The sequence below is a fragment of the Molossus molossus genome, unplaced genomic scaffold (genome assembly GCF_014108415.1).
Source record: "Molossus molossus isolate mMolMol1 unplaced genomic scaffold, mMolMol1.p scaffold_m16_p_6, whole genome shotgun sequence".
Classification (NCBI taxonomy): domain Eukaryota; kingdom Metazoa; phylum Chordata; class Mammalia; order Chiroptera; family Molossidae; genus Molossus; species Molossus molossus.
Window position 1 is genome coordinate 96,631,859 of NW_023425399.1, and position 22,470 is coordinate 96,654,328.

At 47.1% G+C, this 22,470-nt stretch overlaps 1 protein-coding gene across 2 annotated transcripts in view; it reads right to left on the reverse strand.

The window, feature by feature from the left end:
• The window catches only part of LOXHD1 (lipoxygenase homology domains 1), a 149,073-nt gene extending 129,739 nt beyond the window's left edge, over window positions 1-19,334 (reverse strand). For both annotated transcript variants that reach the window (XM_036245260.1, XM_036245259.1), the window contains exons 1-2: window positions 19,205-19,334; window positions 13,260-13,374 (exon numbers count right to left, since the gene is read on the reverse strand). In XM_036245260.1, coding sequence (XP_036101153.1) covers window positions 13,260-13,374; window positions 19,205-19,334 — 245 coding nt within the window. The remainder of the gene's footprint in view (window positions 1-13,259; window positions 13,375-19,204) is intronic.
• Between the last annotated feature and the right edge of the window lie 3,136 nt (window positions 19,335-22,470).

A 22,470-nucleotide genomic window follows, 5' to 3' on the forward strand; every position in this document is an offset into this window, starting at 1 on the left:
TCCTGGCTCATACCCAGGTTCTTGCAATCCTTGTCATTTACCACTAGGGGCAGCACCGCGGGCAATATTAGCCCCATGTCACAAACACCTAAACTGCTAGTTGATTGTGGTGTTGGGACCAGAACCTGGCTTTCCAAGGTCATGATCCAGTGCCCCCTGGCTGCTCTGGGTTGGGACAGTGGAGGAGGAAGGAAGGTGTGACGAATGCCTGGTGCTCTCCGGTCTGCAGGCCTCCTGGCCTCTCCTTTCTTGCCTCGCTCTTGCTGGGAGAGTTGCAATGGCAGCCCCAAGTGGATGCAGACCTTGGGTGGGGGACCACGGTCCTGCCATTCCAACAAGAAAGGAAGTGCTCAACCCAAATCAGCAAGCAGGGAAGTGGGGCGTCAAGGAAACGTGTGTCTGGCCTCCTGCAGGCAGTGTGACCAGAAGCAAATACACCTGCGGCGGTCCACAGTGAGGTGCCAGGCGAGTCCAGCCTCGGGAGCATCCTAGATTCGACCAGCTGAGACACAGGAGGGCTGGCAGCCTCGCCGCAAGTCCTCCAGGAGTGAGAGCCTGGACCTCACGTGGACACCTGCTCCGTCTTCTGTGCGGGCCAGGACCCGCCGTTCCAGCCGGGCCTGCTCACAGCTCTCCCTGCCCCCACAGCGATGTCTCCACGAGGCTGAGAGCTGGAGGCCGCCCTCGGTGCTCCCAGCCGGGATCTTGCAACGGCACAGCACGTGGGAAAAGAGAAGTGCAGAGACGTACGCCTGTTCATCGGCCATCAGTGTGTTTCTAAATGAAGAGGGAGGTCAAGGGTCTTCTCCCCAAGGCAACAAGGCTCACACTCTCTCAGTAACACAAGGCATTTAAGGTTCTACAGACTCAGAAGCTGTGGCTCTGGAACGAGACCCACCTTGGCAAACACTCTGCCCTGGGAGAAGTTTCCTTACGGCGGTGGGCACACCAGAGACCTGGGCCCGCCTAATACAGCTCATGAGATCCGGTGCAAATGGACACTGAGGGGACCGTGTCTGGGAAAAGAGGCCCCAAAGGTGCAGTCTGGGCCCCGAGGGGAGGAGGAGAGAGTGGCAGAACCTTCTCGGTTTCGCCGGAGTGCAAGGGCCCACTCCCAGGCTTGCTGAGTGTACCTGTCAGAATCTCACATCCAGAGTGAATAATGACACACCCGTATTTGGTCTGAGTTGAAACAGTGGTTAAATGACTTGGAAAACAGGTGAACGTCAATCCTGTGCATCAGAATTATGTGACTAGGACACAAAGAAATGAGTAAGAGGTATTTTCGGTTTCAATATATGAGACAAGAAAATTGATTTTCAGAATAAATAGACAAGAGTCTTTACCTCAGATAAATACCCTTCAAAACAATCTCCCTGGGGAGCTATATGATGGAATATTATACAGCCATTATAATCCTGTTATAAAAGAAGATTTCATGAAACAGAAACAAGTTTCTGATAGAGGCTTAAAAAAAGGTGGGTTAGGAATAGAATGTACATATAATAAGTGAAATAAGCCAATCAGAGAAAGACAAGTACCATATGATCTCACTTATTTGTGGAATATAATGAACAAAAAAGCTGATGAACAAAATAGTCCGAGGGACATAGAAAGGACTATGGTTCAGAAGATGGCGGCGGGCAGGACCGGAGGGAGGGTGAGTGTGTGAGAGAGTGAGCGAGTGTGGGAGAGCGTGTGAGTGGACGTGAAGGTGGACGACCAAACCCGAGCAGTGCAGAGACATGGAGCAGAAGGTTCCTGTGCTGTGGATGGAGCAGCCGGCTACCATGGTGAGTGGCCCTTCAGGGCGCTTCTCCCTGCACCGTGGGGAGGTCCCCCCATTTCGGAAGATCCTGGGTCTTCCCTGGAAGGAGGCAGTGGGAGTGGCTAGGGCCCAGCAACCTGAGCCCACCAGCACACCTGGTACCATCAGACCAGTGGACACTCTGTGTCAACACAGACCAGTGCACAGTAGTGGAACTGCCAAGGTGCCGGTTGCAGAAGCTGCAGAGAGCCAGGAGCCCAGCACTATCCCTCACAGTAGCAGCCCGATCAGAGTCAAGATATACCCCCAGCAACAGAGGCTGGGAAGCATCCATCCATCCCCAGGCAACAGAAGCACAGACCAGCAACTGAGACCCATCCCCAAAATCCACAGCAAAAGCTGAGCAGGAGTTGAGCCCCATGGGGCAGCAGCACTCCCCAGTCACCAGCAGTGGTACCTGGGGCTCCACAGAGACCTGTGCGGTCCAGCAGTTCACAAGAGCAGTGGGAAGCCAGAGCCTGAGAGGGACTGGTGGGATCCAGCTGCCTGCCCGCGGGACCTGCAGGGTGCAGGGGCACCAGAGAGGCCTGTGCGACCCAGCAGGGACTGTGCGATCCAGTTACCTGTGGGACCTGCAGGGTGCGAAGGCACCAGAGAGGCCTGTGTGACCCTGCTGCTCACAAGATAGGCATAGAGGATGTGAAAATAGAGGCAGAGTGAATGGAAGCTACACAGACAATCTCTCAGGACCAAACTGGAATTACAACTAAAATAAAGACAAATCCTCAGAAAAAAGTAACAGAATAGCAGCAGGACAGGACCATATAACCAGGGACACTGGTTGAAATCTATGGAGGCACGAGAGGGTGGTAGGCTGGGAGCCCACAGACAGCAGCAGTCTTAGCTGTGAGCAGAGCTCTTGGGAAATAAAGACCAAGCCCGCTCCACAGCGCAGAGAGCCAGGACAGAGTGCTAAAATAGCCACAGCTGCTCACCTGGGGCTACAGCAAAGGGAGGGCAGACTGGGCTGGAACTCTGTGGGGACACCTGGGATTTGGAGGGCACTCAGAGTTTTTGCTGAGTTGTGGCCACAGAGGACAGTGGCCAGTGTGCTCCTTTCCAGAGCTGGGGGGAAAAGTAACAGCCCCCACCTGGGAGGTTCAGCCTTTCCCAGGTGAGGCAAAGAAATGCAAATTGAGGCTCATTAACAACCAGCATCTATCCCACCCTCTAGAAATCCTCTTATGCAGAACACGAGGGCTACATTCCAAGGCACTGGGTAACTGAGACTACTTGCCTCCAGGAACAAGCTAGAGGATAACTGAACCTTTCCTGGGCTTGCAAATCTACCCCGGAAAGTAAGACTTGACACAGGTGTTTAACATGAGCCCACCCAGGCTCATCCGAACCCAATAGAGGGAGCCACAAAGAGCAGAACACCAACACCCACAGGGAAAATTTGGCAGGCTCCAAAACCCACTGAGATAGCCAAAATGGTGAAACAAAGAAACAAATCCCAAATGAAAGAACAAGAGAACTTTATTGAAGATGCGATAAATGGAATGCAATTAAGCAAATTATCAGAGGTAGAGTTCAGAGCCATGATCTTGAGGAAGCTCAACAGCATGAGTAAGGACATCAGCACCATGGGCAAAGATATAGAAACATTGAAAACCAACCAAGTGGAAATAAAGAATGACATAGCAGAAATAAAGAACACATTGGAAGGACTAACCAGCAGAGTAGAGGAAGCTGAGGACCAGATCAGTGAGTTAGAAGACAGGGTAGAAAAAAATCAACCAATCAGAAAACCAAAAGGAAAAAACAATTTTAAAACAGGAAGATAGCTTAAGAGAACTGTGGGACAACTGGAAACATAATAACATTCACATCATAAGAGTCCCTGAAGAGGAAAAAAATGGACAAGGGTTAGAGAATATATTTGAAGAAATAGTGACAAAACTTTTCTAACTTGCTGAAGGAAGAAGGCATTCAAGTTCAAGAAGCACAGAGAGCCCCAAGTAAGAAGAACCCAAACAGGCCCACACCAAGACACATAGTAATTAAAATGCCAAAAATTAAAGACAAAGAGAGAATCCTAACGGCAGCAAGATATAGGCAACAGGTTACCTACAAAGGAAACTCCATAAGGCTCTCAGCTGACTTCTCAACAGAAACATTACAGGCCAGAAGGGAATGGCATGAAGTAATCAAGGTCATGAAAAACAAGAATCTGAATCCAAGACTACTCTAGCCAGCAAGGCTATTATTCAAAATAGAAGGTCAAATAAAGAGCTTTCCAGAAAAAAAAAATGGCTACGGGAATATATTAACACCAAACCAGCAATGCAAGATATGCTAAAGGGACTGCTGTAATTAGTAGAAGAAATAAGAAGAAAAATATAACCACACTAAACAAAAATGGCAATAAATAAATACATATCAATTATCACCTTATATGTGAATGGGTTGAATGCTCCGATAAAAAGACACAGAGTAGCTGACTGAATAAGAAAGCATGACTCACATATATGTTGTTTACAAGAGACCAACCTCACAACAAAATACTCACTTAGGTTGAAAGCGAAGGGATGGAAAAAAAAACTCCTTCAAGCAAATGGAAAGAAAAAATACCTGGGGTAGCAATACTCATATCTGATAAAGTACATTTCAAAATGAAGGCCATAACTAGAGACAAAGAAGGCCACTACATAATATTGAAAGGATTTATCCAACAGGAAGATATAACCTTGGTAAACATATATGCACCCAATATAGGAGCACCAACATATATTAAAAATCTTTTGGAGAACTTCAAAGGAGAACTCGACAGCAATACAATCATAGCAGGGGACTTCAATAACCCGCTGACATCACTGAATAGATCTTCTAGACAAAAAATTAACAAGGTAACACAGACTCTAAATGTAGTGCTAGATCAAATGAATTTAATAGATATCTACAGAGAATTACACCCCAAAACTGCAGAATTCACATTCTTCTCAAGTGCACATGGGACATTCTCAAACATAGACCACATGATAGGGCACAAAGCAAGTCTCTGCAAGTTCAAGAAGATTGAAATCATATCAAGCATCTTCTCAGATCACAATGGCATGAAATTAGAAATCAATTGCAACAAGAACATGCAAAGACATTTGAAAACATGAAGGCTAAATAGCATGTTATTGAATAATGAATGGATTACCATAGAAATCAAGGAAGAAATTAAAAACTTCCTGGAAATCAATGAAAATGAACACACAACAACACAAAATCTATGGGATGCAGCGAAAGCAGTTCTGAGAGGGAAGTTCATAGAACTACAGGCCTACCTCAAGAAACAAGGAAAATTTCTAATAGACTATCTAACCTCACAACTTAACGAACTAGAAAGCAAACACAAAGAAAACCCCAGAGCAAGTAGAAGGAAGGAAATAGTAAAGATCAGAGCAGAAATAAATGACATAGAGACCAAAAAAAAAAAAAAAATCAACTCAAAAGATCAATGAAACAAAGAGCTGGTTCTTTGAAAAGATAAACAAGATTGATGGACCCTTAGCTAGACTCACCAAGAAACAAAGAGAGGGAACTCAAATACACAAAATCAGAAATGAAAGAGGAGAAATAATAACTGACAATACAGAAATACAAAGGATCGTTAACAAATATTATGAACAATTATACGGCAACAAATTTGACAATCTAAGAGAAATGGACAGATTTCTAGAAACACATAGTCTCCCAAAACTGAACCGGGAAGAAATAGAAAATTTGAACAGAGCAATAACAACAAAAGATATTGAAGATGTAATCAAGACTCTCCCAGCAAACAAAAGCCCAGGCCCGGACAGCTTTATGGGGAAATTTTACCTTACATTTAATGAAGAACTAATACCCATTCTCATCAAACTATTTTTAAAAATTCAAGAAGAATAAAAACTTCCAAACTCATTTTATGATGCCAGCATAATTCTAATTCCAAAACCAGAAAAAGACACTGCAAAGAAAGAAAACTGCAAACCAATATCCCTGATGAACATAGATGCCAAAATCCTGAACAAGATACTAGCAAATCGAATCCAGCAATACATCAAAAAAATTATTCACCATGACCAAGTGGGATTCATTCCAGGGATGCAAGGCGGGTACAATATTCGCAGATCAATAAATGTGATACACCACATAAACAAAATGAAAGATAAAAATCAAATGATCGTATCAATAGATGCTGAAAAAGCATTCAACAAAATCCAGCACCACTTCTGATAAAAACGCTCAGCAATCTACGAATAGAGGGATCATATCGCGACATAATAAAGGCCATATATGAAAGACCTACAGCCAACATCATACTCAATGGACAAAAACTAAAAGATTTCCCTTAAGAACTAGAACAAGACAAGGATGCCCACTTTCACCACTCTTATTTAACATGGTACTGGAAGTCTCAGCCACAGCAATCAGACAGGAAGAAAAATAAAAGGGATCCAAATTGGAAAGGAGGAAGTGAAACGGTCATTATTCGCAGATGACATGATACTATATGTAGAAAACCCCAAAGACTCCATCAAAAATCTACTAGACTTAATAAATGACATGCAAATGGCTAATAGACATATGAAGAAATACTCAACATCACTAATCATCAGAGAGATGCAAATTAAATGAACTTGGCAAAGTAGCAGGATACAAAATTAACGTCAAGAAATCGATAGCATTCTTATACATCAATGATGAACTCACAGAAAGGGAAACTAAAAAAACAATCCCGTTTACCATCACAGCAAAAAAATTAGGATACCTAGGAATAAACTTAACCAAAGAGATAAGGACCTATTTGCAGAAAACTTTAGGTCATTGAAAAAAGAAAGAGAGGAAGATATAAAAAAGTGGAAGCACATACCTTGTTCATAGATTGGAAGAATTAACATCATTAAAATGTGCATACTACCCAAAGCAATCTATAGATTCAATGCAATCCCCATTAAAATACCAACGACATACTTCACATAACTAGAACAAATACTTCAAAGTTCATATGGAACCAAAAAAGACCCCGAATAGCCACAGCAATCTTGAAAAAGAAGAACAAAGTTGGAGGGATCACATTACCAGATTTCAGATTATACTACAAAGCCACTGTAATCAAAACAGCCTGGTACTGGCACAAGAACATGCAGATAGATCAATGGAACAGAATAGAGAACCCAGAAATGGACCCAAGACAATATGCTTAATTAATATTTGACAAAGGTGGCAAGAACATACAGTAGAGTAAAGACAGTCTCTTTAATAAATGGTGTTGGGAAATTTGGACAGCTACATGCAAAAAAGTAAAACTAGACCATCAACTTACACCATACACAAGAATAAACTCAAAATGGATAAAAGACTTAAATGTGACTCATGAATCCATAAAAATCCTAGAAGAAAATGTAGGCAACAAAATTTCAGACATCATACACAGCAGAATTTTCACTGATACATCACCTAAGGCAAGAGAAACAAAGGAAAAATGAACACGTGGGGCTACCTCAAACTAAAAGGCTTCTGCACAGCAAAAGAAACAACCACCAAAATGGAAAGGCAACCCACTCTATGGGAGAGCATAATTGCCAACGATACATCAGATAAGGGGTTAATTTCCAATATATATGGAGTGCTCATACAATTCAAGAAAAAAAAGACAAAGAACCCAATTTAAAAATGGGCAAATGAACTAAATACATACCTCTCCAAACAGGACATGCAAATGGCTAAGAGACATATGAAGAAATACTCAACATCACTAATCATCAGAGAGATGCAAATTAAAACAACAATGAGGTATCACCTCACACCTGTCAGAATGGCCGCCATCAACAAATCATCAAACAACAAGTGTTGGCGAGGGTGTGGGGAAAAGGGGACTCCAGTACACTGCTGGTGGGAATGCAGACTGGAGCAGCCACTATGGAAAACAATATGGTGTTACCTCAAAAAATTAAAAATTGAACTGCCATTTGATCCAGTGATCCCGCTTTTAGGAATATACCCTAAGAAGCCTGAAACACCAATTAGAAAGAATATATGTATCCCCATGTTTGTAGCAGCACTATTTACAATAGCTAAGATCTGGAAACAGCCCAAATATCCATCAGTAGACGAATGGATAAGAAAGCTGTGGTACATATACACAATGGAGTACTATGCAGCTGTAAGAAAGAAAGATCTCTTATCCTTTGAGTCGACATGGAGGGACCTGGAAAGTATTATCCTAAGTGAAACAAGCCAAACAGAGAAAGACAAGTATCATATGATCTCACTTATTTGTGGAATATAATGAACATAACAGTCTGAGGAATGGGGTAGTCCCAGAGACATGGAAGTGGGGTACAGACTGACAATAACCAGAAGAGGGGGTGGAGGGGAGAGATAAACCACAGAACTTATATGCATGTATGCATGAACAATGGACATGGACAGCAAAACTGGGGACAGGCGGGGAGGGAGGGGATGGGTGGAATCTGGGGGAAAAGGAGAAACATCTGTAACAAAAATAAAAAATTAATTTTTTTTAAAAAAGGAAGGAGTATGGTTCAAACTGACAAACCTCAGAGGTGGGGGAGGGGGATGAGATAAACCAAAGAATTTATATGCACGTATGAGTAACCACTGGACATAGACAACCATGCTTGGCTGGGAGTGGGGGGGAGGGTGTCTGGGGAAGAAAAGGAGAAACATCTGTAACAAAAATAAATTAATTAAAACTAAAAAAAATAAATAAAATAAGATAAAACACAACCCCCCCCCCCAAAAAAAAGAAATCCAAAGAACTTATATGCACGTATGTGTAACCAATGGACATAGACAACAATGCTGGCGGCGGGGATGGTGGGATTGGGAAGAGGGTGTTTAGCGGGAGAAAAGGAGAAACATCTGTAACAAAAAATAAATTAATTTTGTAAAAAAGAATAGAATGTACAAACAGAACAACCAATACAAACAGGGCACCAACTTCATTTAAAAACTATAACGACTGGGAGATTCCCACAGAAACATCGTTTCCAGATGGGAAGACTGAGTGTTGGTTATCTGCTCTGGTCCGTATAGTTTCCTGTTTTCCCAAGGGCGCGCGTCTCGGTTTCGTAACTACGGAGCACGGCCCTGTCTCAGCAGCCCCTCCACCCGCACGCAGCAACCTGTGGCTAAGTCTCTGGAATGAGTTTGAGGATTTGCTGGTGCATGAAATTTGGGAAACAGCCAATGCTGATGGTACGGGGGAAAGGAGGCTGATTTGGAAAGGAAAAGATGAGGTGTAGATTGGAAGGAAAGCAGACGGCTTTCTGGGGTGCCTCTGACAAGCATTCCTAGGAAAGGGGGCTCCGTGCCTTCGGAAAGGCCTGTACACCGACCACGGGAGCGCAGGTTCATACATTCCAGTGGGTTTGTTAACTAGTTGGCCATGGTGCTTTCCAGTCACTGGGAAAGCGCATTTTACACAGCAAGATGGAAGCAGGGAGACCAGGAGAGAGGCCGAGGATGGGCCTCCGCACTGTCTCAGGACCACACTGCAGCATCCAGGGGACCGTGGGGACAGAGCGGTCGTCCAGTGTTTACGGCATGGAGACCAACATTGTCTTGGCAGACAAGGGGAAAGCCTTCTGCATCCCCAGGGTCTCTCTCTTGCAAGGAGGGAGAGGAAAGGACTCAGAGGCAGGGCTGTACAGACCCTCCTCTTGGGAAGGGGCAGGATAATCCTTAACAAGTCCCAGCTTCAACCCACAGATTCCGAAATTCCTGCTTCTGCTAAATCAGAATGCAAGTGCTGGGGGTGGGGGGGAGTGAAAATAGCAAAGGACAAAGGATCCCCGGTCATAGGAAACATTCAAAATACAGACTTCTTCACATCTCCTGCTCGGAGACTGTGGCTTCTCCATGACTCCTGGTCAATCTGCAAATGAAGGTTAATGCAGAACACACCCCGGTCCCCCCCCACCCCGGCCAGGTTGCACGGAGCATTTTAGCCACCCACCGGGCAGAGCCAGCAGGCTAAAATGCCAGGCATTCTCTGACACTCTCAACGGTGAATTCTCAACCGGAGAACCGTGTTCCAGAAGATACATGAGATCCCATCCTTTTGCCATATTCTGAAATTATGACCCAGTGTTGGGGGTGGTCCTGGGTGATGGAGAAGGGAACCCCCGAGCCACAGCTGTTGGCATTTAACTGGTGTGGGGATCGGGGTGCAGGTCAGCTTATGGGGGAATTGAAATGATCACATCATTTGGTGCCACCAACAGGCACCAAAGTTCTTCTTGCAACAGGAGTTATTTTGCGTTGGAAAAAAAAACAAAACCTAATAAGCCATTTGGGAATTGGAAGGTGAAAAATCCCGGGGCCTCGGGGAAAAGGCACAGAGCAGGAGCTGAGGGGAGAGAGGAGAGGATGGGGGAGAAGCAGGAGAGAAAGACAGGTGACGGACATGGCCGCAGGTTGTCGAGCAGAGTCAGGGAGAAATCTCAGGAAAGGTGGTGGCTTAATTTTGAGACTTAGGGGCCTGCTATTCCATTTTAAGTTGTTTACTTTGCTGCAGTGGGAACTCTCTCTGGTGCCCCAGCTATCAGTGAAATCTAATTCACTCCAAAATGCCTTGTAGTCTCTGTGTGTGTAACCTTGGTTCCAGTTGACACGTGGCTTTGTTTTGAGGTGAGACTGTGTATTGAGGAGGGAACAGCAGCAGTGAGATGAGAGATTTGGGGACCAGTGGGCATTCTGAGCAGGCCCCAGGGAGCAGTAGGGGTGAGGACTGGCTGAGCTAACTGCATCTCCGTCTCACAGAGCACAGTGACCTTCGTGGGCATCTGCATCTGGGTTTCATGGGGACCTGGAGTCCTCGGAAGGCAATGCTCCCTCCCAGGCCAGAGGTTTCCATCTTGAGTGGAAAGGGTTGTAGTGAGGATTGTTTCTATGCAATTCTCTTTGCAGACATTTTCTCGGGTCTTGCAGCAGCCTGACTCTGGTCTCCTCCCTCCCCAAGTATCTGCTCACCAGGGTCAAATTCATCTTTCTTGGACACATAGTAAGTTGAGCCTCCACTGATCAGCTTTCAAGCAAGGCCTTCTGCAGTCTGCCCTCCCCTGCCTTTCTGACCTGCCTCCTCTCTGCCCTCCCCATTTCCAGGGGCTCCATTCCTGCCTCCGCACGCCTGCGTCGCCCCTGAGGCCTCCATACTTTACAAGCTGTTCCCCTTCTAAAGCACCCTCTTTCTGCACCTCTCTAATCTGAGTCCTCTTCACCATGCGAGGCCCAGGTTACGTATCCTCCCCTGTCAAGTCCCACTCTAGCCGCGCTGATCCCACACCATTCACTGAGCTCTGACAATTTCCAAAGAACTGGGGCAGACGCTGGAGACACAAAGCAGACCTCTCCTCGTCCTCCGGCCCCTGACATCTCTCCAGGCGTCACCTCTCGCCTCGCACACGGCCGATACTGCGAAGCGTGTCTGCACCCCTAGAACCACCACTGCCACGGGCTCCTACAGAGCCCTCGGGACTGGCCCGATGAGAGTCCCGGCCAGACCCGCTTTCCTGCTTCCCTGCTTGGAGCGTGATACAGACGTGGGAGAGACCCCGTCAGCAGACCTGCAGGGTAACTGGGGGTGGGGGTTGTTGATTCCTGTTCGTGGGGCTAGGCCCAGGGAGGCTGGCTGCCCACGTGTGGTTGCAGCCGAGCCCCGAGGCCTGCTGGCTGTGCCGGCTCACTCACGCGCCAGACCCTTGACCATGAGCATTTCTCCTTCCCACTGAGAAGACAGGCTGGAGCTGGGACTCCCAGTGACAAAGCTTCACACCAGGTGATAAAAGGTGACCCGAGGGCCCTTCCTGAGAGGATATTTTGACAAACGGGGAGAAGGAAGAGTTTGAGGATACTGGATGCATGAAAGAAGCAAAGACAGTGAGGAACCTCCAAAAAGAAAGAAAATGGTGGTTTTTGTTTAGAAAACCCAGGCTGGGGACTCTAAACACCAATTTGACTGTCTCCCCAAGGTCTAGTAGCTTCTCCCTAGAGGCGTGCCCCCTGGAAGGTCAATGGCAAAGAGGATGGACATTTCATGTATTCTCTTTACCGTGCCCACGTCCACAAGCAGGTCACTCTGCAGGGCAAGCAGTGCGAGAAGGCGGGTACCCTGTTCTGCAGAGACGGACAAGACAGGATGTTACACCAACCTCGACGCTGCAGCCTTTACACCGTAGCCACATCCGGGGGCCTGTTCCGCCTGCTAAGCCCAGAATTCGGGGAGGCCCTAGCCTGTAGACCCAACCTCTCCACACTTTCCTCGCCACCCATGGAGGTGCCAAGCCATAAACCTCAGAGGTCACAACCTGGAGCCCCAGGAGGCCTTCAGGGGGCCTCCCACACACCTGCCAGGGCCACAGGGCCATGTGCTCAAGGAATATGTCTACATCAAGAACCTGGGTTTGAGGATCAGCTTTTTCACCAGTCAGCTCTGTGGCTTAGAGCTGCTCCCTGCTCCTCCCTGGGCCTCCATGAGTGGTTGGATTAGAATTAGTGGTTTTCCAATCTCTCTTGCCTATGGAGCTCTTGGCACAAATAGTATCTGACTCAGAAACGTGGTGGGTAAAACAACCACAAGTCAAACTGCTAGGCGGAAGGAAGGATGGGGTAAGCCCAGGACCAGGTGATCAGTCCCCTGTGCCATTCAGCACAGACTGAACACCAGCTGCCCAGACCATCCGTGATGCCCCTAGACATCTATGGAATCCAGTGATTCTAAGTGTACTGTGTATGTCTGTGCGTGCATGTGTGTGGTGGGGGGAGAGGATCAAAGAGAAGAGAGAACAGCCCCTGCTCTCGGTGGGTTACAGTAATGAAATGGAGGACTCAGGCACACACGTGAGCGCGTGCACGCGTACACACACACACACACACACACACACACACAGGAGTGATGCATGTGCTGACTTGAGTGGCAGGCAGGTTTAATACGATGTCAGCCTATGGGTGAGATGTAGGTGCAGAGCATTTAAGCTCAAGGCTCCCTCATGTGCATGGTCTTGTGCCCTCTTCCCAAAAGCTCTGAGTTTTGTAAAAGTGGGGTTATCAATTTCAGATGTTCTATGAGGAAGCCAAGGCCTCACATGCAAGAGATTTGGCCAAAGTTACATGGCAACTAAGTGGTAAAACTGGACCCAGACCCAGGCTTCTTAATCCCGAGTGTTCACTCTCCTGCATTAAGGGACAGCTAGTACGAATTCTTGGGAATTCTATGATCCAGAGTAGGCACTATGGTACACGAAAGACCGGGAGAAGAGCTAAGGAAGGTTGGCAGGAAATCACCGGGAGAGACCTGGCTAACACATGATCTGTCATTAGCAGAGGCCCGTACCACTTAACATGCCTGTGGACACACCTGTCTTCTCCACTGGGTTCCAGAATCACACCAACCTTACTACTGGCCCAGGCCCCAGGCTGGGTGGGTACTCACTTGCTGGTGAGATGGAGCTTGGGAGAGAGCCCGTGCTCTCCAAAAATGGTGATGAAGACATTGGCGTCTGTCCCTGCACCACGAACATCCCCCGTGGCTGTGACCACCTCGTACACTGGGGGAAGGAAGAAGACAGATGGCAGGCTCAGAAAAACACCCCGAATCTATGTGGGCTTGAAGAAGCCACAGATCCTGCCCAGCCGCAAAGGACTCTATGAACTGCCACAACCTGCAATCTTTGGAGCCAGGGTCAGACCCACAACAAGTCCTATTGGGAGACCAAAGCTTCCCACTTAATGCTGCACACTCATTTTTCAGGCAAGGCAGGGGGACAAGCCCAGGTCACACATTATACAGTGTCAATACCAGAGTCCAGCCCAAGGTCTCCAGATGCCCAGCCTGTGGTCTTTCCAGCACAGCTCATGGATGCTCTCCTAGACAAGACCTTCAGAGCCTACCCCCAGCTCTCTCCTTCCTCTTTGCCCTTTGCACGATGCAGTTGACTCGCCAGCCCTCACCTCCCATTGCCTCCTGGGCATTGTCATTAATCTCAGGATACTTCATCCCAGGGCTGGGTGGTGTGGAGCTTTGCCAAGGGGGTGTCTCTTTGGCAGGGGCACTGATGTCTCCTCTCTTTGTCCCCTTGAGGCTTGTTCTGTTTGCTGTGGATGCCATTTCTTTTAATGCCCCAGGTTCTAATAAAGGTCCACATCAAGACACCACGAGGGGGAGAAAGGAAGCAGTACATTTGAGTGACTCTCTTGTAATCACCAGAGCCTTAATTCTTCACAGTCTACTACACAGGGGATCCTGATCTGCAAACAAGTCCTGGAGCCCTCCCTGCGACAACTCTGGGACCTGAAGGGTTGCCCGCGTGGCGTACATATACACAAGGGCATTTCCAAGCCAAGTGCCCACAGGAGAAATGACCAGCATGGTAAGAATTCTAGAATCAATTACATGAGAGAAGTTATAGGGGCCTGGAGATGCTTGGTGTGGAGAAAGGAGAGCCTGGAGGGATAGGAGATGGATGAAGAAATTACCTCAATAGTTGATTTAAGGGTACATAGCTATTTCTTAAATAGTACACTATTAAAAAATTGATAAATTGAACTTAACTAAAATTAAGACCATCATGAGAATAAAAAGGCAAGCCACAGACTAGAAGATACTTGAAATATAGCCAACAAAGGACTTATACTCAGAAGATACAAAGAATTCACACGAATCTAGAAGAAAAGGGGACCACATGATTTTTTAATGGGCAATAATTTGTTTAAAACATAAACATATACTTACCATGTGACCCAGATATTCTGCTTTTAGGTATTTACCCAAGAGAACTTAAAACATGTCTACACAGCCCTCGCTGGTTTGGCTCAGCGGTTAGAGCATCGGCCTGAGGTCCAGAGAGACCCAAGTTCAGTTCCCGCTAAAGGTATGTACCTTAGTTGCAGTTTGTCCCCGGCCCTGGTTGGGTCGTGTGGGTGGCAACCACTCAATGTGTTCCTTTCACGTTGATGTTTCTCTCTCTCTCTTCCTCTCTCTCCCTCCCACTCTATCTGAACAAAAAAATGAAAGAAAAAAAAATGTCTACACAAATACCTGCACACAAATGTTCACAGCAGCTTTATTCATAAACCCTAAACTGGAAACAACCAAAATGTCCATCAACAGTCAATGAATAAGCAAATGATGGTATATCCATACAATGAAATACTACTCAGCAATAAAAAGGAATGAACTTCTGACACAATGAATGCAATATGGATGAATTTCAAGCATGTTATGCTGAACAAAAATGTCAGACACAAAACACTACACTCTATGACATTTATATGAAACTCTGGAAAAGACCAATATAATCTATTATAACAAAAAGCAGAATATGATTTTCTGGGGTTGGGAATAGAGGAAGTGGCTGAGAAGGGGCATGAGGACATTTGGGGGATAATTTAAATGTTTTATATGTAGATTGTGCTAATGGTTGTACAGATGTATACATGTACAACTGTACATGTGCTCATCAAATAGCCCATTTAAAATAGATGCACTTCTTATAGATCAATGGAACAAAACAGAGAACCCAGAAATTGACCCAAGTCATTATGCTCAATTAATATTCAACAAAGATGGCAAGAGCATACAGTGGAGTAAAGACAGCCTCTTCAATAAATAGTGTTGGGAAAATTGGACAGCTACATGTAAAAAAATGAAGCTAGACCACCAACTTACACCATACATAAGAATAAACTCAAAATAGATAAAAGACTTAAATGTGACTCGTGAATCCATAAAAATCCTAGAAAAAAATATAGGCAACAAAATTTCAGACACCATACACAGCAGAATTTTCACTGATACAATGCCTAAGGCAAGAAAAACAACGGAAAAATGAATACGTGAGACTACATCAAACTAAAAAGCTTCTGTACAGCAAAAGAAACAAGCATTATAATGGAAAGAGAACCCGCTTTATGGGAGAGCATCATTGCCAATGATACATCAGAAAAGGGACTAATTTCCCAAATATATAGAGTTCTTATACAACTCAACAAAAAGAAGATAAAGAACCCAATTTAAAAATGGGCAGAGGACCTAAATAGACACCTCTCCAAACAGGACATGCAAATGGCCAATGAAAAAATGCTCAATGTCACTAATCATCACAGAGATGCAAATTAAAACAAATATGAGGTATCACCTTACACCTGCCAAAATGGCTGCCATCAATAAATCACCAAACGACAAGTGTTGGCGAGGGTGTGGAGAAAAGGGGACTCTAGTACACTGCTGGTGGGAATGCAGACTGGTACAGCCACTATGAAAATCTATATGGTGTTTCCTCAAAAAATTAAAAATAAACTGCCATTTGACCCAGTGATCTCACTTCTAGGAATATACCCTAAGAAGCCTGAAACACCAATCAGAAAGAATATATGCACCCCCATGTTCATAGCAGCACTATTTACAATTGCTAAGATCTGGAAACAGCCCAAGTGTCCATCAGTAGATGAGTGGATAAAAAAGCTGTGGTACAGCCCTGTCCGGTTTGGCTCAGCGGTTAGAGCATCGGCCCGTGGACCACAGAGTCCTGGTTCGGTTCCCACTAAGGGCACGTACTTCAGTTGTGGTTTGTCCCTGGCCCCAGTTGGGATCATGTAGGTGGCAACAACTTGAGGTGTCTCTCTCATGTTGATGTTTCTCTCTCTCTCTTCCTCCCTCTCTCCCTCCCACTCTACCTGAAAATAAATGCAAAAAATGTCCTCAGGTGAGGATTAAAAAAAACCAAAACTGTGGTACATATACACAATGGAATACTATGCAGCTGTAAGAAGGAAAGATCTCTTATCCTTTGAGACGACATGGAGGGACCTGGAGAGTATCATCCTAAACAAAACAAGCCAATCAGAGAAAGACAAATATCACATGATCTCACTTATTTGTGGAATATAATGAACAAAACAAGCTGAGGAACAAAATAGACCCAGAGACATGGAAGTAGGGTGCAGACTGACAAACCTCAGAAGATGTGGATGGCGGGGGAGGGAAAAGATAAACCATAGAACTTATATGCATGTCTGCGTAAACAAGGACATAGACAATAATGCGGTGGGGAGTGTTGGGAGGAGGGGTCAATGGGGGGGGGGAGGAGAAACACCTGTAACAAAAATAAATAAACATTTAAAAAATAAATAAATAAAATAGATGCACTTCATTATGAAGTAAAATATATTTCAAAAAGTTGGAAAATAGACAAAAGACTTAAACAGACACGTCATAAAAGAGGATACCCAAATGGCCAGTAAACATATGGGAAAGGACTCAGCATATTGCTCATCAGAGAAATGCAAATTAAAATTACAATGAGCTGCTACTGTATACCCACTAGAATGGCTAAAATTAAGAGGCCGACAGTACTAAGTATTGGCAAGAATGTGGAGCCACTGGCACTCTCACACATTGCTGGTGAGGGTTTAATTGTTACCAGCCTTGGGAGCGAAATATAATATCCACCCCATGGCCCAGTAATTCTACTTCCAATTATCCAAGAGAAATTAGTGCATGTGTCCATCCAAAGATGTATATAAGATCTGTAGCAGCTTTTAATAGCTGAAAACTGGAAATAACAAGAGTCCATCAACAATAGAATGTTTAAGTCAATGGTGATGCATTTATAAAATGCAATCGTACACAATGACAAAAAAGGGAACAAACTATATAACATGTCACAACAAGGATAAATCTCTGAGATATAATGTTGAGTGAGAGAGAAACTAGACACACACAAAAAGTATACTGCATGATTCCATTTATATGAAGTTCAAGAACAGAAACGACGAATCTATGCTGATAGAATCAGGAGAGCTGTTGCCTCTGGGAAGGAGAGTGAAGGAGTTTCTAGAGGTTGGAAGTGTTCTGGGTCCTGTTCTGAGTGGTGCTTACACAAGCACACACATATGTAAAAATTTTTACATTGCACCATTATGAGTTTTGTGCTGCATATACATTATTTATCAATTTTAAAGTTTTAATTAAAAATTTAGATAGCTGACGAACTATCTTATGGAAGAGAAATATATTGTGGAAAACACAAATTCTGTTTGACTCCAAAGGGGAGACCCCAACCCATAAGGTCCCCTCATCCCCACAAAGAACCGCCAGCAGCAACATTGAGCTGCTCCTGGCACAGAGCCTGATTAGTGGGAGATGCTCAACAAGTAACTGCCTGGATGAATGAATGAGCAACTAAATGAATGAAACAAACAATGAAATGTGAACTATGGAACTAAGTGGACCAGTATTTAAATCCCAGTAAATCTACTATTACTGGCTATGTGGTTTCAACCAGATTTCTTACTAAAGCCTCAATTTCCTCATCTCTGAAATAGGGATAACTTCTTCCTTGAAAGATTATGGTAAGGGTTAAGTAAAATAAAACAAAGTTTTCAATGGTCATATTCATTGACTTAGCATTGCCACTTCTGGGAACTGATCTTGCACACTCTGCGGCTGGATGAAAGACATGCATTTCATGGGTAGTAGACTTATCATCGTCACAATCACCTTCACCACCACCACCATCATCACCATCACTGTCATCACATCCTCACCACTATCACATCATTATCGTCACCACCACCACCATCTCCATTGTTGTCATTTCAGCATCAATATCCTCCTCCTCATCAACTACATTTCCAAGGAGGCTGCCTTGGGAAATCGTATCCCAACATGCTCTGGGCAAGCCCTGTCTGGGAGGTAGGAGAGAGGAGGGTGCCGGGGCTGGAAGCTTGCACAGGATGGGCTCTGAGGGCCCTTTGGAGCTCAGATTCTGGTATGAGTCATGCTCTTCTCATGGGTCCTGACTGAGAGAGGACACATGCACCTTCTCTGGTTTATCTGGCAGGAAGGTGGAGCATTTCAAAGCAGCTCCCATGCACCCCAGGAGATGGAAAGAACAGGCTCCGGGGTCCAGAGACACTGCCTTCTCCATATAGCTTCTCTTTGAAAAAGCCTGAAGACCCTAACTCCATTGACCACAGTGGCAGAAGCTCCCAATGCCCGCTGGGCATGCGATGAGGGGTCAGCCTCCTCCCGCAACACCCCTTCCCAGCCTGGTCAGATCAGGTTCTGCCTAAAGCAGGCCATACTGCAGAGACCAAGCTGGAACATGGCTCTGGGGATGTGTATGACCTGGACAGCTGGGCACTGTGGTTCTAGTGTATTCTGTGCCACTGAGGCTGTGACGGAGGGCAGGTCGCCTGTCCTCTCGGGCGGTGGGGCCAGTGTAGGGCCTGCCTCATCTACGCCAAGGGCTGCAGCATAGGTGCAACAGGATAATCCCTGAGAAAGGGGCCGGTCTGGAACCTCCAGTTCCACAAAGCTCAGCCAAGCTCCCATGCACCCCATGCCTGCCTCACCCCCCGCCAGGGGCCCCGCACCTCTGGCCTTGTAGTACTCGTGCTCCAGCTCCTCCTCGTCGCCCTCCGAGTCGTAGGTCCTCAGCTCCTCCTCGTACAGGGCGATGAAGTCAATGTCTTTCTTTCTCCTCTTTTTCTTTTGGGGCATCATTTTGCCGCCTGCTCTTTTCTGGCACTCGCTAGCTCACTGTGCCCACCTCCCTGCACCTCCTTGGACCCGCAACCCTCTCCCACTGAGCTCCCGTGCCCACGTCTGGCAGGGCCCGAGCCCACGCTTGGGTCCCCCTGCCCGCAATGCTGTTCCTGTTCCCCTGGTTTCTTTGGCCTCTGAGCTGGACCTCCGTGCCTTCTCTCTGCCCTTCCTGTCCCTGGCCCCTTTCTGTGCCACCTCTGGCTGGCCACCTCCTCCTGCACCTGCCCCGGGGTTCTCCTTGGGACTCATCACTTATTCATGGGGACTGAGAGCAGGCTGTTCGTCCTCCCAGCCCCCTCTCCACGCTTCATGGAGAATCAGGTGACATCGAGCCCTTGGCATCAGTTTCTCCCCAGGCCTCCCAGCAAGGGCGCCCCCTGGAACCGCTCCAGATCCCCCCCGAAGGCAGATGGTGGTCTCCCCCAAGGGAGACTGCCCCCAGCCTCACAGGCTTCAAGGGCCATGAACCATGTCCCTGGGCCTGGGACCTTCCTGAGGAGGTGAGGGCCCCAGGTCAGCCAAGCTGCCGGGACTCAGAGGTACCGTTTCTCTCCATTATTCATGACCTCTGATCGTCTTACGGAGCAGGCAAGGTTCCTCCTTCTCGTTCTTGCTCTCTGCTTCCATCTCAAGACTGCTGCCTCTGGAAGTGGCCATTCAGCCAGGGAACACCTGCTGCCCTTCAGAGATGCTGCTCTGACCAGCCCTCGGACCACCCACAAACACACAGTGAAGTGGGTTACAGCATAGCCAGGCCAGAGCCACGTTCACTGGGGAAGCCCGCGGCCACCTAGGTGGCCCCACAATGCCCAGGCAGGGCAGGCCAGATAAACCAGCACCTGTGTGCACAAGGGCTCGCCATCTGGCCTGTCGCCCCCTGCGCTCACGTGAGACAGTCAAGACCCCCAGAGCCCACTGCGGACACCAGCCTCGCTGGGCCCTGGCCCTCTCCTCCCGCAGCCTCTTTTGGGGGACTCTGAGTCAGAGCAAGAAAACGGAGCCCAGAGGCCCCTCTCCACCCTCGATCAGCAAAGAAAGTTTCCTTCAGGGTCACTAGACTCCCTGGCCTATTTTACTTTATTCAGATTTTATTAAGGTGCTTAATTAGGACTTTAAGATTTCTCACAACCCAAGTTGTAAGATTTCCATGTAAACCATGAAATAGTGGAAAATTTGAATCCACTAGCAACTCTCATCCCTCTGTCCTGGCTGTGTGGGGTCATTGGAGGAAGCTGGGCCCGACCCACCTCTGGCTGTGTGGCCGGGACGGGCCTGCCTCCCAGCCCGAAAGGGGATCTGGCCGACCCGGGAAAGCACTGGGCTCTTGGGGAAAGTGCTCAGGAAGTGGAAGCCTCTGGCCACAGCAGGGGCTTAGGAAACGCTTCTGACTTCTAAAGGGTATTTCCTATTTTGTGTGGGGGGAGGGGCTGATGGTGTTATCATCTCAGATTGTTTCAGAAGCCCTCCTTCAGGTCCCATGTGCTAGGACAGCCCCCTGTGCCCTCTTTCCTCCTGGGACCCAGCCCACAATAGCATATACGAGGCCACAAGTGAACAGACTGAAACATCTGCAGCCTCCCGATTTCCCGGGAGGCCTGTCTTGTAAGGCCTGGTACTTGCGCCCTCCCCCTGCTTCTCCCAGCAGAAGCTCTCTGGGGCGGGATCGCCGCTCTAGGTTCAAGGTAAGGCTCCCTGCACCACACAGAGTGCTTCCATATGCCTCTATTCAGTGAATGAGTGAATGAATGAATGAGTGAATGAATGGATGAATGAACCAATGACTCAATGAACGAACGCATGTGTGAGCAAAGTGTGGGCAGATCTCTAAAGCAGCCATCAAAACAAAGCTCACTGTGTCCACAAGGGAAAGAATATGGGCTGAAAAGACAGCACACTTTAAATAGTATAATGGCGAAGTAAATGTTCCAGAACCAATAAACCAATATCATCCTGAGTACACTGGCCTGGAGAAGGGGACCGTTGGAGAGTCCAGGTGTGCTACCTTCAGAAACACGAACTGCTGTTCCATACAGTGAGCACCAGACCAACCTGTGTGGCCAAAAGCGCATTCTTACAACCATGCATATTGATCACAGAAAGGAAGGTTTCAACCCAATCCAGGAAGAAGGAGGGCAGTGAGTGCTGCCTGGGGTGACCGTGGCTGTGGGGGGACAGGGTTGTGAAGGCTGGATGGCATCCCTTTTCAGCCTGCAGCAGGGGCACATCAGCGGTCCTTCTTGTTTGGACCTGACAGCCCTCCATCTGGTAGCTGGGAATTTCTAAGGTGCTGAATGGCAGGTGCAGGGGGACAGTGAAGCAACCACGACAGGTCACCCAGCCAGGGGCCACTGTAATGGGCCAGCTCCAGGCTCTGCTGCAAAACCCAGACCAGAGTGAAAGGGACTGTCCTCAGACCACTGGGAACAGAGAGGCGGGCAGGAGAGTCTCGGCCAGCTGTGCCTGGGCCCCCACCTGAGGCGGAATTCAGAAAGGAGGCGGGAGCTGGTCTGCAACAACCAGACTCTTCCCAGGTTCCCCCTTGTCACCTCCTTGTCCTACCACCTCTCTGCCAGGAGCTGAGCCCACTACTGCACCCTGAGTTCCTTAGCCTAGGACCTGGCCACCACCTCCCCTTCCCTGCTCCGGGTCTCCTCCCCTCATAGATGCTCTCTGTCAAGGTCAGTGTTTCCTAAAGGGGTTGCCAAGACCACCTGGATTGCACTCTGCAGAACTCATCAAAATGCCTTTCTTTTGTCGTCACCCCCACCCTGTTCTAGACCTACTGAAGGTGAAATTTGGAATCGATGTTTTCAACAACCCTTTGTCTTCCCCGGGGGGCGGGTTATGGACTAAATTGGAAGCCATAGATGCCTGTACCCTTGCAGGTGGACTTGCTAACTTGATCAGCTCACCTGGGCTAAGGGGAGAGAATCAGCAAGCTTCCATCCAGAGCAACACATTGGAGTCACCAGGAGAGATTTTAAACACCGATGCCTGGGAAGGTCCAAGAGGGTGGTGACGTAGGAGGGTGCTGAACCCACCTCTCCCATGAGCAAAATCAAATACACATGTATATAGGCAGCAAACACTCCTT